This window comes from Microcaecilia unicolor, chromosome 2, assembly GCF_901765095.1.
Source record: "Microcaecilia unicolor chromosome 2, aMicUni1.1, whole genome shotgun sequence".
Taxonomy (NCBI): domain Eukaryota; kingdom Metazoa; phylum Chordata; class Amphibia; order Gymnophiona; family Siphonopidae; genus Microcaecilia; species Microcaecilia unicolor.
The window spans coordinates 379,775,677-379,791,698 of NC_044032.1; the positions used below are offsets into that span (position 1 = coordinate 379,775,677).

The window sequence follows — 16,022 nt, forward strand, 5'->3', positions numbered from 1 at the left end:
AAACCCAAAGGGACTAGGTGTGCCACGAGGACTGGGTTGGGAATGGCTGCTCTACATGATAAGCACCAAGGTGAACCCTACCTAACTAGATGGCAAACTTCTTCCATTTGAAATTTTGACCGCTTAGTGGATTCTCTTCTGGAAGCAAACAAGATTCGAGAGACATCTTCATGCAGCTGGAGAGAATCAACTACTACCCTCTCAACATCCAAGCCACAAGGGTCAGGTTCTAAAGATTGAGATGCAAAAGTGAGCCTTCATTCTGAGTGGTGAGGGTTGAAAAGCAGTTCTATTAAAATGCAGTAATTCTGTTGTTCTCTAATCTTCTGCATAGCTCATATATTCTTATCATGTCCATATACAGTGCAATCCGCATAATTGCAAGGGTCTGGGACCAAAGAAAGACATGCAGTTAACCGGAATGTGCACTTAACCATTGTGACCCAAAGAAGTTTGACATCTGATAAACATATGTACAGTACTGCTTATTATACGTACAGTATACATTCTCCATTAACTGATGCTATACAGTCTCCGTTAACTGACATTAGGCTTACTTGAAGTAATCAGTCATAGTCCTCTGTACACTCTTGTGTCTGTGAGTTCCATAGACTATGTCTGCCAGACGGTAAAAACTGTCATAGCGCTGACATCCAGTGGCCTCCAGATAGGCCCGCACGGTGTTGAGACTCTCCAGCGCTCTTGCAAAAGTGACAGGAGATTGTTGAATTTCATCAGCATGTGCCTCGCTGCTCATTTCATCATCTGTTTCATCATCAGCCGTTGCCTGCATGTAGGTGCATATCTGGACATCAGTGCTGTCGTCAGCTGTTTGTAGATCGTAATCAACAGCTACGTAGTGATGAAACTCCTCTTCAGTAACACTGGCTGAGATGTCAATAGCCTGTTCATCTGACGCGTTTGCAACAGCTGCATCTGTTTCATCCCTCTCCACATCCCTAACAAAGCTTGCCCGCTTGTAGCAGTTCACAATGGTTGCCTGTGTAACACATTGGCTCGGGGCAGCTCATGCGGAAGCGGATCTCCAGTTTGTAATATTATATCAATTGCCAGCTGATTTTAATGGTGACGTAATGGCAACATTGATACGGAAGGAACAGCGCATGATTTATCAGTGGCGAACAGTGATCCCGTATGGACTGAATAAGGAGATCAATTGGTGGACTGTGACACACCTCTCGTAAGTTTAAAAGGGGTTGGTGGAGAGTCTGCACGCTGTTACTGCGCATGCACCGGCGTTTTCCAGCCAGTTGAGAGGAGGTGAGGATGATTCATCACAGGTTAGCCATGAGGAACTTATATGATATGGTGAAGTTAAAAATATAAATGAGATATATATATTTATATCAAAAAAGGGGTGGTTAGGAGATGCTGTAACCACCCGAAGTCAATTTTGAAAGAGTTAAAATATTGTTGAATACTGAAGTTCGTATAATTTTAATTAATTTTTGGTTTTATTTTTCCTAGTCTATTTGTTCTCCTGAGGACGCTTAGGGCGAAACATGTATGCACGTTGGGAACTGCCGATATGATGCAATAACAACATCAAGGACTATGAACACCTCTGAGAATATAAGGAGTTTACAGTAATAGATCACAAAATTGGGGCACACCCTGCAAGAGCTGAGTCATCTTTTCAAACATTGAAATTAGTACCCTGTAACGTGGTAGTGAAAATAACAGTTGAGAAAGCTAATTATAGGCGAGAAGCTTTTGGATAAGAACTGGATACGAAAAAATACCACGTGAGGCTGTAGGGTGCTATGATGTTGATAAGGGTAAAATCCTACAACTTGGATGGCCAGCCGATGCAGTATGGGATACCCTGATACTGAGCACAATTAGCATAAAAAAGAAAAAAATTAGTTTTGCACATTTTCACATTTTATGTTTTGATTTAATGAATGTATGAGTATATGTTTGGGGGTTTTGTAAATATTAGTTAAAATTTAATGCAAAGAAATGCAGAATAATACATTTGGGGAATAGAAATCCAAGGGAGCCATAAGTCCTAGAAGGTAAGAAGCTGATATGCACAGACAAGAAGAGGGACCATGAGGTAACAGTGTGCGAGGATGTGAAGGTGATGAAACAGTGTGACAAGGCAGCAGAGGAACCAGCAGAGGAAAGGAGGTGTTGATGCAAGTCGTTGGTGAGGCTTCACCTGGAGTGCTGTGTTCAGTTTTGGAGGCCGTATCTTGTAAAGGATGTGAAAAGGTTTGAAGTGGTACTGAGGAAAGTGACAAAAATAATATAAGGCTTGTACCAAAAGACGTATGAGAAGAGACTGGAAGACCTCAATATGTATAAATCTAGGGGAAAGAAGGGACAGTAGAGATATGATACAGATGTTTAAATACTTGAAAGGCATTAATATAGAAACAAATTTTTTCCAGAGAAGGGGAAATGGCAAAACTAGAGGTCATGAATTGAGATTGTGGGGTGGTAGACTAGCAATATCAGGAAATTCTACTTCACAGAGAGGGTGGTCGATGTCTCGAATGCCCTCCTGAAGGAAGTGGTAGAGATAAAAACGATGACAGAATTCAAAAAGGCATGGGATAGACACACAGGATCTCTAATTATAAAATGGATGGTATTAAAAATAAACAAAACTTAAATGGCTGCTTGTGTTCAGATGTATCAAGTAGCGCTTAGATGGCGACTCCTGCTGTGAAGAACTAAGGCAGGTGCTGGGCAGATTTATATGGTCTGTGTCCCGAATATGGTAATCCAGTTTCGGATGGGCTAGAAAGAGCTTCAACAGCAATTTCAGTAGCTGGAACTTGAGGGCAATGTCGGGCTGACTTTTACAGTCTGTATCCCGCAAATGACAAGACGGATTCAGATAGGCTGGAGAGGGCTTCGATGGCAACTCCAGTAGTGGGAACATAAGGACATTGCTGGGCAGACTTCTACAGTCTACGTCCCAGAAACACCAAAGAAAGACCACAATCAAGTATTTTATTTCACATTGTTGGTTTAATCATGAATTGATAATGAGTGTGACTGTTAGGCAGACTGGATGGACCATTTAGGTCTTTATCTGCTGTCATTTACTATGTGTTAGATATTTTACCCCGATGCTGGCCATCTGCCAAAATGTGGCTGTGTCAGGCTTCATTTCATTAAAATAAATCATTTTGTCATACCGGTGCTTCCTGCTGTCTTTTTGGTCAACCATGTGTCTCCTCACCAGGGCCCAGGGGACAAGAGTCTGTGGCCACTGGAGACATCTATCTTTTTATCACAGTTTGGGCACTTTCTAAAGCCTGTTTTTTTTTTTTGGAGGACAAGATGAAAATTATGAAAGTAAATCAAACTCAATTTTTTTCTTTCAGGATAACAAAATAGAAATGATATATGAAGCAAATGAGAGGTAGTTGGTGAAAAATTATTAATTAAGATGAAAAACGCAAGGGGGTTAGAACTAACTTTCAGGTTTCTGATTTATTAAAATTTGATATTAATAGAAGCAAAGAAGAGGGACAAATTTCCATGAATAGAAGAGCAGAAACCAAACAGTGGAGATGACCAAGGACCAGGATGTAGCCAAAGTTATTTCTTAAAAAACTTAAACAAGTTGTCACCATGGTGACTATTTTCCTTGGCTGTGCTCACCTCGCCCTCTGGTGGCCAGAACCGGTGGCTGCCATAGACTGTCTTGCTGTCTCCCTACACATTTCAGACTTTCATTCCAGTCCGGTCCAGATATTCTAGCCCTCCAGACTTGGTTGGAAGTTTAGCAGCTAGCCTCACCCTTAGCTGCCTTGAGATTCCTGCAGCTGAGCCTCAGCTGCTGATTGCCTTTATTAGGCACCTGGCCCTTTCAGCAGGACCTTTGCATTGCCAAGGGTCTCGAGGTAACCAGTGTGCAGTTGCACTCTTGCCTTGTTCTGTTCTGTGCTTATTTCTTGGTGCCTGTGTATACTTTAGCCTTGTCCTGTTCTGTGTTTAGATCTTGGTGCCTGTGTGTACTTTAGCCTTTGTGTTCTCGGTTTGTTTGTCTGCTAGGTTCTGCTTTCAGTCTAGCTTTATTCCTTGTATGTTTGTCTTTCTTAATGGCTGCTTGGCAGCTTTCAGTCATTGCCCTAGTTCTTGTCTGTGTAGCCTAGCTTTGTGTCCTGTCTAGTCTGTCTTGTTTGGTTCCCTGTTCACCTTGGGCTTCTGCCCTACCCTGGTTAGTCAAGCTTGTCTTAAAGTCCTTTTCCCTGTATAGTATCCGTTCTTCCTCTGTTTGTGGCTGGTTGTCTTCAGCTTCAGTCCCCCTCCTGCTTGTGTCTGCCCTGTTTGCTTTCAGTTTCCTTCCAGCCAAGCCTGTTGGGAAATCCTGAATCCTATCCTGAACCCTGTTTTGGCCAAACTTGTTTAAGAATCTTTTCTAGTGTGAGTTTCTTGGTGTTCCAGCCTGCTTGCTCCAGTACCAGCTTTCCTCTAAGGCCTGCCGGCTGCCTGCACCCAGGGGCTCAACCCCTGGGGAACGGCAGTCAAGTGTAGGTGAAGCCTAGTTCCAGTCCGTGTGTTCCGGCTTGCTTATCTGCGTCTGCAGTCCCTGCCTTGCTGGTGTGCTAGCCCAGTGCTGGTTGGGGGGTTTTGCCTGCCGCTGCCACTCCTCGGCAGTGGTCCACGGGCTCACGCATCCAGGTTTAGCCTTGAGAGTCCTGACACAAGTTGACTTAAAATAGTTACATGACCTTCAGGAAGGACTTGACATGGGCCATGTTTGGCAGTAGTGTCTGCTTCAGGGATACAAAATTTGATATACCACCCTAGAGAAAAATTTCCTTCAGAGTGGTTTACAGGGCATAAAAACATAAAAGTGAGTTAAAAATAAGGAGAATAGAGAAGAATTCCATTTGTAAATAATAAAGCAAGGATGTGAAATAATTAGTAGTAGTGCTGGTATTCTGAATTACAGCATCTGAGACTCCCTAGAGGCGGAAGAAATAGAAAAATTAGGGGCTAAACGCATCCCAGGAAAGGAAGGTTTTGAGACAGGTTTGGAAAGATCTTTCTAGACAGAGATTTAAGGGGAGCGCATTCCATTAGCTGAGCAGAAGAAAACAACAGAATAGGGAAGTAATATATGGGAATGGAAATACATATTCAGAAGTCTTTATTTACTTGCAGTTCACATTACACCTCTCCAGAAAAAGAACTGTCCTCAACAGATTACAACAGTAAACATATTAGATAATCAAAAAAACAAATACATAAGGGGAAAGGGAATGGGACTTAATATACTGCCTTTCTGTGGTTTTTCCAACTACATTCAAAGCAGTTTACATTATATACAGGTACTTACTTGTACCTGGGACAATGAAGGGTTAAGTGACTTGCCCAGAGTCACAAGGAGCTGCAGTGGGAATTGAACCCAGTTCCCCAGGATCAAAGTCCACTGCACTAACCACTAGGCTATTCCTAGGCTATGTTAACAGCATTAAAAGAACCATTATCCACTTATGCAGCTGATTAATCCAGCTCCTTGATGGAGAATCTTACTGAGTTTTCATCAATTCCACTATATCAGTAGTTTGAAACTGCAATTCTAGAGGGCAGCAAATCATTCCAGTTTTCAGGATATCCTTAATGAATATGAATGATGCATATAGGCAAATCAGCAGAGACAGTGCATGCATACCTCTCATGCATATTCCTTACAGATAATGAACCTTTTTCACCTGGGAGAATTCTGCACAAAAATTCTACACATAGTATTCTAGAATTCTGAAATTTTCTGCAATTATTATTTGTCCACCTAACAATTATGGCCTTTGACCAATAATTATTTTAAGATGCAATGCAAAAACATTACTGAATGATAATTAATAAAAAAAAAATATTTGAAGAATTTCCACCATAATTCTTAACTTTCCCCACACCAATATCTTCTTCCTTCCTTTGTTTTCTTCTCCTGCAAACTACACATTAGGTTTCTCTCTCCTCCCAGCTTTGTCTCTCTCTCTCTCTCCCCCTCTTCAGCCTCAGCTTTCCTCTCCTAGTCTTTTTCATGCAAGATCCCCATCCTTCTCTGTAAGAATCCCCCCCTCCAAGGCTTGAATTCCCAGCCCCCTAATAAGATCCCTTAATCTGGGCACAGAGTACCTACTGATCAGAATACCAAACCATGCACCCCTCCCCAACAGACACAGCACATTCATTATATTCATTATATCAATAAAAGTGTAAAGATTCTTTAGTTTATCACATTCCAACACATCATGCCTTTACAGTATTTGAGGGGAAAATGGCCATAGCAGCTTAGAACATTTCAATGTATATAATAAGCAGCAAACTTTATTCTGATCTCACTGGCCAGAAGGGGTGAAATTAATTGGTGCACCTGAATCTATTTAGTAGCTGTATTTACTACACTTGTCATTTTTGCTAGCAACATCCTGCTCCGTTAATGCTGCCAATATAGACCCTGGGCACCAACTACTCCCATGGTGTATGCCTTCCCCATCTTATACCTTCCCCAAACCACCCTTCTTGTGGTCTGAGCAAACATTCCCACATATTACTCAATTCCCCTCCCCCCAGTAGTGTGAGTAAACCTAAACATGCAAGCCAAACTTGTTCCCAATTTACCCAACCAGACCTACCCTGGAATGGCCTGACTAAATGGTCATAGAATTGCTGTTTCCCGAGACCACATTCAGTATGCTCTGAATAAACACAAACTTGCATGGCTGAATACAGTTGCTTTCCTTACCCACTAAGAAAATCTGTTCAAGTCACACAGCTGCCTCCATGTAATGCCGGTAATAAGTCATCCTTGCTGCTTGAAGAGCCCCTACTTGTGCCCTGGCTACTGTTCGCCCTTCATCACTAGCTATTGGAGTGTGGTGGAGCTTCTTTCCTGTTATATCCCTATACCCACTGCACAATAAGAACAAAAGAATAGCTATACTTGGTCAGATCAATGGTCCATCTAGCCCAGTATGCCTTTCCTACCAGTTAAGTCTTATATCTATCCCTAAGAGGCCTCCTACTGCACATTGAGGAGGAATACAAATGTCCTGTTTGGCATGCATTTGCATGCTATTAGCATTCAGAGTCAGCGAGTGCATTGTTACACACACTCACCGGCTCTGATCCTGGGGTGCATACAAACACGGGTGCTAGTCCAGCACTAATGGACTCTAGCAACCACGCTTTTAATCATCTGCCTGTCAGCTAGTTACCAGTTTTTTTCACTTAAGACCAGGGGCGTATCTGGACTCCGGCGGTAGGGGGGGCCAGAGCCAGAGGGAGGGGGCACATTTTAGCGCCCCCCCCCCCCCCCCGCCGCCGAGCCCCCACCGCCACCAATAACTTAGTCTCTCCACCCCCCTCCCGCCGCCAACCCTCCCCCGCTACCGTTCTTACTTTTGCTGGCGGGGGACCCCAACCCCCGCCAGCCGAGGTCTGCTTCCACCTGCCGCTGCCTTCAAAACTTCTTCTTCAGCCGGCGGGGGACCCCAAACCCCCGCCAGCCGCCCCGCGCTGTTTAAAATTCATCTTCGGCCTCCGTGGCCGTGCTGCTGGGATAGGCGGCGCTGTTGAAATCCACTTCGGAGTCTGACGTCGCAGCACGTACAACGTACAACGACGTCAGACTCCGAAGTGGATTTCAACAGCGCCGCCTATCCCAGCAGCACGGCCACGGAGGCCGAAGATGAATTTTAAACAGCGCGGGGCGGCTGGCGGGGGTTTGGGGTCCCCCGCCGGCTGAAGAAGAAGTTTTGAAGGCAGCGGCAGGTGGAAGCAGACCTCGGCTGGCGGGGGTTGGGGTCCCCCGCCAGCAAAAGTAAGAACGGCAGCGGGGGAGGGTTGATGGCGGTAGGGGGGGCCAGGGCAAAATCTGCGGGGGCCCAGGCCCCTGAGGCCCCACGCAGATACGCCCCTGCTTAAGACTGCTTCCAAAAGTTGGATGAATGGTTGGGAGATCAACAGCTGTTAACAAGCTGCCAGATACTGAATCAGCCTGATCTACCTTGAAGTGAAGAAGGGAAGCCAGTGCTGTTTGGCTTTTAAGTGGAACACACCGATTCAGTCTTTGACCACCCTGCTTCTTAATACTGAATTGCAGCTGTTTGACCTACAGCCATTGAACCAGCCCTCAGAAAATTAGAAAAAAAAGAAGGTCTGTGAGACAGATTGTGTACACCGGTATTCTCAGACCCTGCCTCACTTACTCCTTCAAACTATCACAGCTTTGTTTTCCAGCCATGCAGCTGAGACTGACCCCTCTATTTTAAGACTCACAAGGCTGCAAAGCTCTCCTGCTTCATTCTTTTCACTGCTGCTGGGGTTTCATTTGCCTGTTCCCCATGCTGAATTCTGTAGGTCCACTGCTGAACTCTGCACAGGTTTTCCTCAGAGGTACTATCTGTAACCCTTGAAGATTACAACTAGGAACACCTATTTAAATCATTCCCCTTCTCTTCCTCCACAATTTCTTATTCTCTCATCCTTCCCTGCACTGCCAGGAGTGGCCTAGTGGTTAGGGTGGTGGACTTTGGTCCTGGGGAACTGAGGAACTGAGTTCAATTCCCGGCACAGGCAGCTCCTTGTGACTCTGGGCAAGTCACTTAACCCTCCATTGCCCACCGCATTGAGCCTGCCATGAGTGGGAAAGCGCGGGGTACAAATGTAACAAAAATAAAAAAAAATAAATACCTTTGGATCCCCATTTCTTCTGTCCTTCTCCTTCCACCAAGCTCTAAAATCTTTTCATTCTCATGTGCCTTGCTCTATAACCTCTTTCTCTCCATTTTTCTCTAACCGACCCCGAGTGTGCTTCTCTACTTCCTTGTTCTCTCCTAACAGCATATCTCTTCAATCCTACAGGTCCCAGGGTATAGCAATTCTTCTCTCGAAAAATAAGGAAGAGATCCCCCTTGCTTACACTGACTGCTATTCTGAAATTTAAAAAAAAAAATAAAAAAGGATTACCAGCCATACTCTGGTGGGTTCTGAAAGGTGGGAAAAAAATCACTGGCACATGAAAACTCCTTCACAAAGTATAGACAAAATTCCATGGCTTCTGGTCCTAAACCTGTCTAATTGAACTGGTGTGAGGAAATCTCTAGGCCTACACTAGCTCCCCATCTTCAAATCTATTTTCAGTAGGTTGTGAAGAAAAGCTCAATAGCACAATCTCAGTTATGCTTCTCTTAAAGCAACACTGCCTGGTAGACCATAACACCATGAAATGTACACATTTCAAATGAGTGGTCTCTTCCTGAAAATAATGAATGCTGGTGAAAGCTGCACGGCAAGCTTATGCAAATCCAATATTACATTATGAAAATTGAGGTATATTTTTTTTAGATAAAATATTCAAATTCAAACATATTATAGAACACCTTACCAATTGAAGTTGTTTCCTCAGTTACAGGATCCATTACAGTTGCTGGTTCTGATGGTGATGAAACAGGAACATCATACACATTTTCACTTGTATTATGGCCTGCTAAAAATTATATATGTATCAGTCACTTGCTTGCTCTTAGTTAAGATCTTTTGTTAAGTTAAAGCCTAGGTCACAAATGATTAAGAAACAAAACACGCAGAAAAAAAGACAACAGCTTTTCAATACGGTGAGTATTCAAACACAAAATTCATTCTTAATACTTGTAATACCATTGTTTTTCTCTGAAAGCGCCAAAGTTTGTACTTCATATGTCTCATGACATTTTATTTATATGTTCATGTAAAATAAGAGAGGTTAAGTCAATTAAGGAAGAATTGAGTTTGACAAAGTATGAAAGTATGAGAGTGACTGCAAAAAGAACAAGTGCTTGAAGCTCTCGCCCTCCTCCCTGCTGACGGAGACGGGACATTTTGGCAATTAAGTTCCGCCCCAAGCTCCTTCCCTGGTAGTGATAACTTGGCAACCGCCCTCTTAAGGAACATACTACTGTGGCGGACGTATGCCTAAGAACCACACACAAGGAGCAGACCTACTCTGCCTAATGAGGATGCCTCCTTTTTGTTCATTTCTTTTCCTACCTGCTTCACTACTGGCATTCTTAGTTTTTTGTTGTTGGTTTTTTTATTTTATTTTATTATTCTTTTTTGACCTCCTTTGGACATTCTAACTGCACCCATCGTGTTTTCTTAGGTACTTATTCCCGTTCTATTTGGCTGTTGGGTGCCTTTTCAGACCACTTGTTCTGACTAAAATCCATCTATATGTAACACCACTTAGCCCTGCTGCAGGCCACCTGTCACTTGAGGAAGTCTTGCTTAATATGCACTCACTTCGAAATAAGACCTTACTGGTGCATGATATAATTCAACAATGCTATTGATATTTTCTGCCTAATAGAAACCGGGTTAAAAGAAGAGGATAATTCTTCCTCCATGAAGACCCCAATAACAGGAAAGGGATGGAGCAGCAGTTATGTTTTCTAGCAATCTGAATATATCCAAACAATTGCCGCTATACAAAAACTGTTTCTTCCTTTTAGATCAGATTCACACCTTCCAATATCTAATCTTGTCTTAGATTATCTTTCTTTAGCCATTTCCTTGTCACTCGTCACCATTATATTACCTTAGGGAATTTTAAGCTCCATGTAGTCAATCCTTCTAGTAAGGATTCTCTTACACTTATATTTAATTTAGGATTTTCTCAGCTTGTTAATGCTCCTTCCCATATCGTTGGATACAAATTACACTTATTCAGCCAAATTCAACACACTGGCTCTCTCTCCTAGTCTGATACTTCCTTGGTTTACTTTACTATATATAACTTGTCTTGTTCCAGGCTGCCAGTCACAATTCTGTTCAAGGAAGCTAAAGCAGCTCAGGGCTCAAGAACTGCTTAAGTTTTACAGTTCTTTCTGTGATGGCTTTGCAGATGCTTCACTCGACTCTCGGGTGTTCCTCTGAAATGGCATATTATCCCATGTTCTTGATAAAGCTGTATCCCATAAAACATTTAGAAAGGATGCTCAAAGTTCCATTAACATCCATGTATGTAAATAGCCACCGCTGAACTTACCAAACGTGGAATAGCGATTGCAGCTCAAAGAAAATAGAATGCAAATGAGATAAGCGGAAAGTCTATGTGCAGCTTGGTAGAGAAAGTGCGTAGCACACACACAGAAAGGTCTTACTACTGTAATAGTCAATGTTCTGCATATGCCCAAGAAAAAAAGCAGAATGGTAACAACTGCATCACAGACATGCGTCCAAGGCGTGAGTCATAGGTGTGTATTGTACAATTACACAATAACCAAAGCAAATGTTTTTGCATGCACAATAGACGGACATCATATGCGTTCGTGAGGATTGATTCGTTGTTTGTTGTTCCATGACACTGATATGTGTGGACAACATGCATATAATACACGCACATGGTATATTTCCCCAAAAACAACATATAGGACACATTTCCCTCACATGTGCAGATTCTATTAAAAAGTGCAAGCACAATGCTTTCCAATGGACAGAACACACACATATAAATACAAGCAGATGGCATATTTCCCACTCATGGCATATTTCTCATACACATGAAGATACTATTTAAAAATACTAGCAGACTGCTCCACAGAGAAGTTGTCCTCACCCAAGGACAGCTCAGACCTGCTGGAAAATTCTGAACTTTACAAGTAGGTGCTCCTTTCTGTGCATTGCTCGGAAACGTTTGTGCATCACACAGAATACTCATTTTAATACAAATGTGCTCATTTCCATAGATTTGCAAAGCATTTTCGTTCATTGCTTCTGCGAATGGTAGAGGCAGTGCCAAGACCCTTTGTGCATTAGGAGCACAATAATCTGCACACTAAACTGGCTAAAACCAGTCTAACTGAAACACTGCAAGCCCAATCTGCTTTCAGCATCTCCCCCTTATTCAGTAGCCCCTAACAAAAACATCCTTTGTTTCATCATGGCCTTTGTGTCCTGAAGAGGAAATTATGCCATGCTGAGAGAAGGTGGAAGAAAGCTAAGTCCTATATGAACTTTCTTAGGTATAAGGAATACACTAGTCGTCATTACTCTGCTTTGAAACAAGCAAGGAAAGAATATTTAGGACGCTGATTCATCATGACCATCATCACCTCAATAGTTTATTTAAACTTTTACAACAGTTCTCTTCCCTGTTACATTCTCCAGGGAGAGATTTGCCAGAAAGAGTAAGGGGGAGTGTATTGTTAAAGTCTATGTGGCATTTGTGGAAGACAGTGCTCACATTTTGGGGGCAGGATAGCAGAGGAAGCGTATGGTTACCTTTGAGGGGGAATGTATCATTTAGGCCTGGAGATGAAACTAGGACTTCCCGACTATTAGGAAATAAGGGAATCCATTCGTTGGAACAGCTGGTAATGGAGGATGGATCTCTGCTCTCGTATACTGACTTTTTGGAGAAATGTGGGCAGGGGACGGCGGCCTGGTTGGAGTACAGGCAGTTGTCTCATTATGCGAGTACCCTCCCACCGGATAGTCTGTGCCCACAGTTCGGGAGACAATTAAGAGACTTATTAGGAGATGCAGCGGGGCAAATTTCAGTGTCCTGGTTTTATGGCAAGTTGGGTAGGCTTTCAATGGAGCGAGATTTGACAGAGGTAGCAAACAGTTGGAGTATAGAGTCGGGCAAAAACATTTCCACACAATTGATATAGTCAGCTCTTCAGAATGGGGTGGCCATAGTATACAGTGCAGAACTACAGGAGTGTCACTTTCACACTATTCATCGAGCATATTTCTCTCAGAAACAAGCTTTTAGGGCAGGAGTGTCGACCATACAGCATCGCAGGAAGTGCCACAGGTTGGAGGCAAACTTCTTTCATGGGATCTGGCAATGTAGGTCAATATCACTATTCTGGTCGGCGATTGGCAAATACTTGACCAAACTGCTGGGGCGCACAATAACTTTAACTCTTGAGAGCTCTATTTAGTGTGCCTAGACTCTGGATGGGAACCACAAAGGGGGAGAAATTGTTCCTTGGAAAGGCCTGTATATTGGGGAAAAAATGCATTCTCCTTCATTGGACTAGTGATTGCCCGCCCTCCTTTTGGCATTGGAGGAATCGACTCCATGAATTGTTGACGTGGGAATCTAGAGGGGCGGGTCTGTCACCGGGAAGGCAAGGGAGGTTCCTAGCAATATGGGGGGCATACATAAACACTATCTCACCAAAAGCGAGAAGTCATATTTTGAATAGGCTTCCTTGGAATCAGTGAAGGGAATCTGAATTTGAGCAATGCTTGGGGGAGGGGAGGGGGGAGGTTCTGGGAGATAGGGAAGAAGAGCCTTGGGTTAGGGAGTTTAAGGACAAGTTCTGGTTCTGTTAATAAGGATTTCATATTGACTACATTATCCATGTTTCAATATGTCCCACGGTGTTACCTTCTGATACAAGGAAGTATCTGGATGATGTATGCTACTATCATTATGTATCTGTGGAAGCATAACATACTTGAGAAGGGGAGGGGATGGTGGGTAAAGGGGGTTGGGTGAAAAGTTGTTAAACCACAAATTTGATGGCTGATTTGCACTCTCTTTAACCCTGATGCATGAGAGGCTATTACCACGTTGGTTAAATTTGTAATTGTATGGTTTCTTGCCTTTGTATTTTGACATCAATAAAAATATTGAAATACAACAGTTCTCTTCCTCTGAGATATCTTCAGGCATCCATGAATTTTTTTTTTTTTTTTGGTTGGGAGGGAGGGGGCAGGATCTGAAAGCACAGTCTCTTGCTACCTTCTTCTCAGTCAATGTGCTAGCCCCATCACTAACACTTCCTTCTGTCTTTGCCTCCTCCAGTGTTGGAGCAGCCATCCCACCTTTCTCTGGTAACAAGCCTGGTTATAGTTCCAACAAGTAGTTTACTATCTAAATTACCAACTTTGCAGACTACAGAAAAAGTGCTGACTATGATGAAATCAAGTGTATCCCATCCCAGCCAAACTACTCAGAGTGCACATTCACCTTTCTTTCTTTCTTTCTTTCTTTTTTTTGTTTGTTTGCAATTGTCATTCATGGTCCCCAATTTGGTATTGTCCACTCTATAGAAAAAAGCACATACTGTTCCTAACGGATAGTTTCCTTGACTCATCTATTCCAGATAATTTTGACCAGTGTTAAATCTGTCCTTTACCAGAGAAGATTGTCAGTTGGAAGTGGACTGATTTCACCACCAAGACAATGTAATACATGGGATTGAGGGTCAGCTGGGGATGGAATGAGTGGAATGTTTTGGCTGTAATTATGTGTTGATATTCTCTATTATGGGAAACAGGCTAGTTGTTTAAGGGATGCCAGCACGTATGGGAAAGGCACCTTCAGCCTGTGCAGGTCTGGGGGAGTTATTCTCTGTTATGGGAAACAGGCTGGTTGTTTAAGGGATGCCAGCTTGTGCAAGTCTGGGAAAGGCACCTTCAGCCTATGCAGGTCTGGGGGAGTTATGAGCTAGCTCATCTTCACACGCACAGGTGTTTGTTTCACACTATAAAAGAGGGGGGAGCACGGGACTTTCTTTAGAAGCTTGCCTGAACATAGGGACGCCTTGTTCAGTGAAGGGTATTTCCCTGCAATCTCTGAGAAGAGCCAGTGCTTCCCTGGTGGTCTTCCCAGATGCTGACTGAATTGCGGGTGCTCTAAGTATCTTGGTGTATGTGTTCACATATGTATCACCAATAAAAGCGATATACCGCATATTGTGTCTGGTGGCTTTTGTGTTGTCATAAGCACAGCGCCCCCTAGTGTTACAGACAAATGCTTAAGTAGGTTTCAGACTTTTCCATAGTACTGAGGGCCAGATGCACTAAACTTTAACGACCCTTTTACAACCCTTTAACGAACAAGTTTTAAACCGTGACATGCATTAAAGGCCTTTTTCCGAAGACAGCAGCTAACGAAAATGGAATGCAGATGAGCAAATTGTTTAGAAACCCTATTGGAATGAGATGCACTAAAGTTTTCCGCTTGCCCTAACGCAGGAAAACTTCGGGAAAGCTAACGAGAGGTCTGTACCTCTCATTGTGGCTGCCCGGCTTCCAGCCGATTCCATTTCCCCTCTTCCCTCTCACAAATGTTAATGTACTTCTTCTTAGAAGGGATTCAGAAATGGTAGGAATCAGGAAAATACACAAACCTCAAATTGCAATATTTATTTGCATTTTGAAGATCCTTTATTTTACGTTGTATTAATGTTATATCTTTCACAAATAAAGATTGTTTTTCTTGAAATTAAGATCAGCTACCACAGTTAAAGATCGGGAGGGGGCAAAGGCGCTCGTCAGGAGCGTCCTGTATGGACGGCCTTGCCCCCCCCCCCCCCCAGGGCGCCGCTGCTCCCCGCTTCCCCCTGCATGAAAAATCGAAATTTTAGCAGCCCCGGCCCTCCTCCCTTCCTTTCTCCCACACTCCGCCTCCTGCCATTCTCCGTCCCCGTGTCCCGCCCCCGCCGACCCCCTGAGGTCATTGCTGCCGCTCCCCCCTCCGCCTTACCGTGCCCGCGCAGCGCCTCTCATCTCTGTGTAACTTACGTCAGACGGGGGCAGGCCCAGGTCAGGAAAGGAGAGACGTCCTGAAGACTCGGCGGCGATCAGATGTTCTTCTTGCCCATGCAGCGCCTTCACACAGAGGTGAGAGGCGCTGCACGGGCCCGGTAAGGCGGAGGGGGGTCCGGTGGAGGGGGGAGCAGCAGCGACGACCTCAGGGGGGGTGGGGGCAGGGCATGGGGGCAGAGGATGGCGGGAGGCGGAGCTCTGGAAGAAAAAAAGGAAGGGAGGGGGGCTGGGGTTGCTAAAATTTTGATTTTTCATGCAGGGGGAAGCGGGGAGCAGCAGCGACCTCGGGCGGGGGGGGGGGGGGGGCAAGGCTGTCCATACAGGACGCTCCTGACGAGCGGCTTTGCCCCTTCCCGAAACACATGTTTGTGTTTTGGTTTTTTTGTTGTTGTTTTGACATTTGTGGCATGCGCAGAGCAGCCAGCATATGGCTTGGCTGCTCTGCGCATGCTTTAGGAGCCAATTACCGACGGGGATTACAT

General features: G+C 44.0%; 1 protein-coding gene across 2 annotated transcripts in view; it reads right to left on the reverse strand.

The window, feature by feature from the left end:
* CENPC (centromere protein C) overlaps positions 1-16,022 on the reverse strand; it is a 247,457-nt gene that overhangs the window by 40,500 nt on the left and 190,935 nt on the right. For both annotated transcript variants that reach the window (XM_030190519.1, XM_030190518.1), the window contains one exon: positions 9,380-9,481. In XM_030190519.1, coding sequence (XP_030046379.1) covers positions 9,380-9,481 — 102 coding nt within the window. The remainder of the gene's footprint in view (positions 1-9,379; positions 9,482-16,022) is intronic.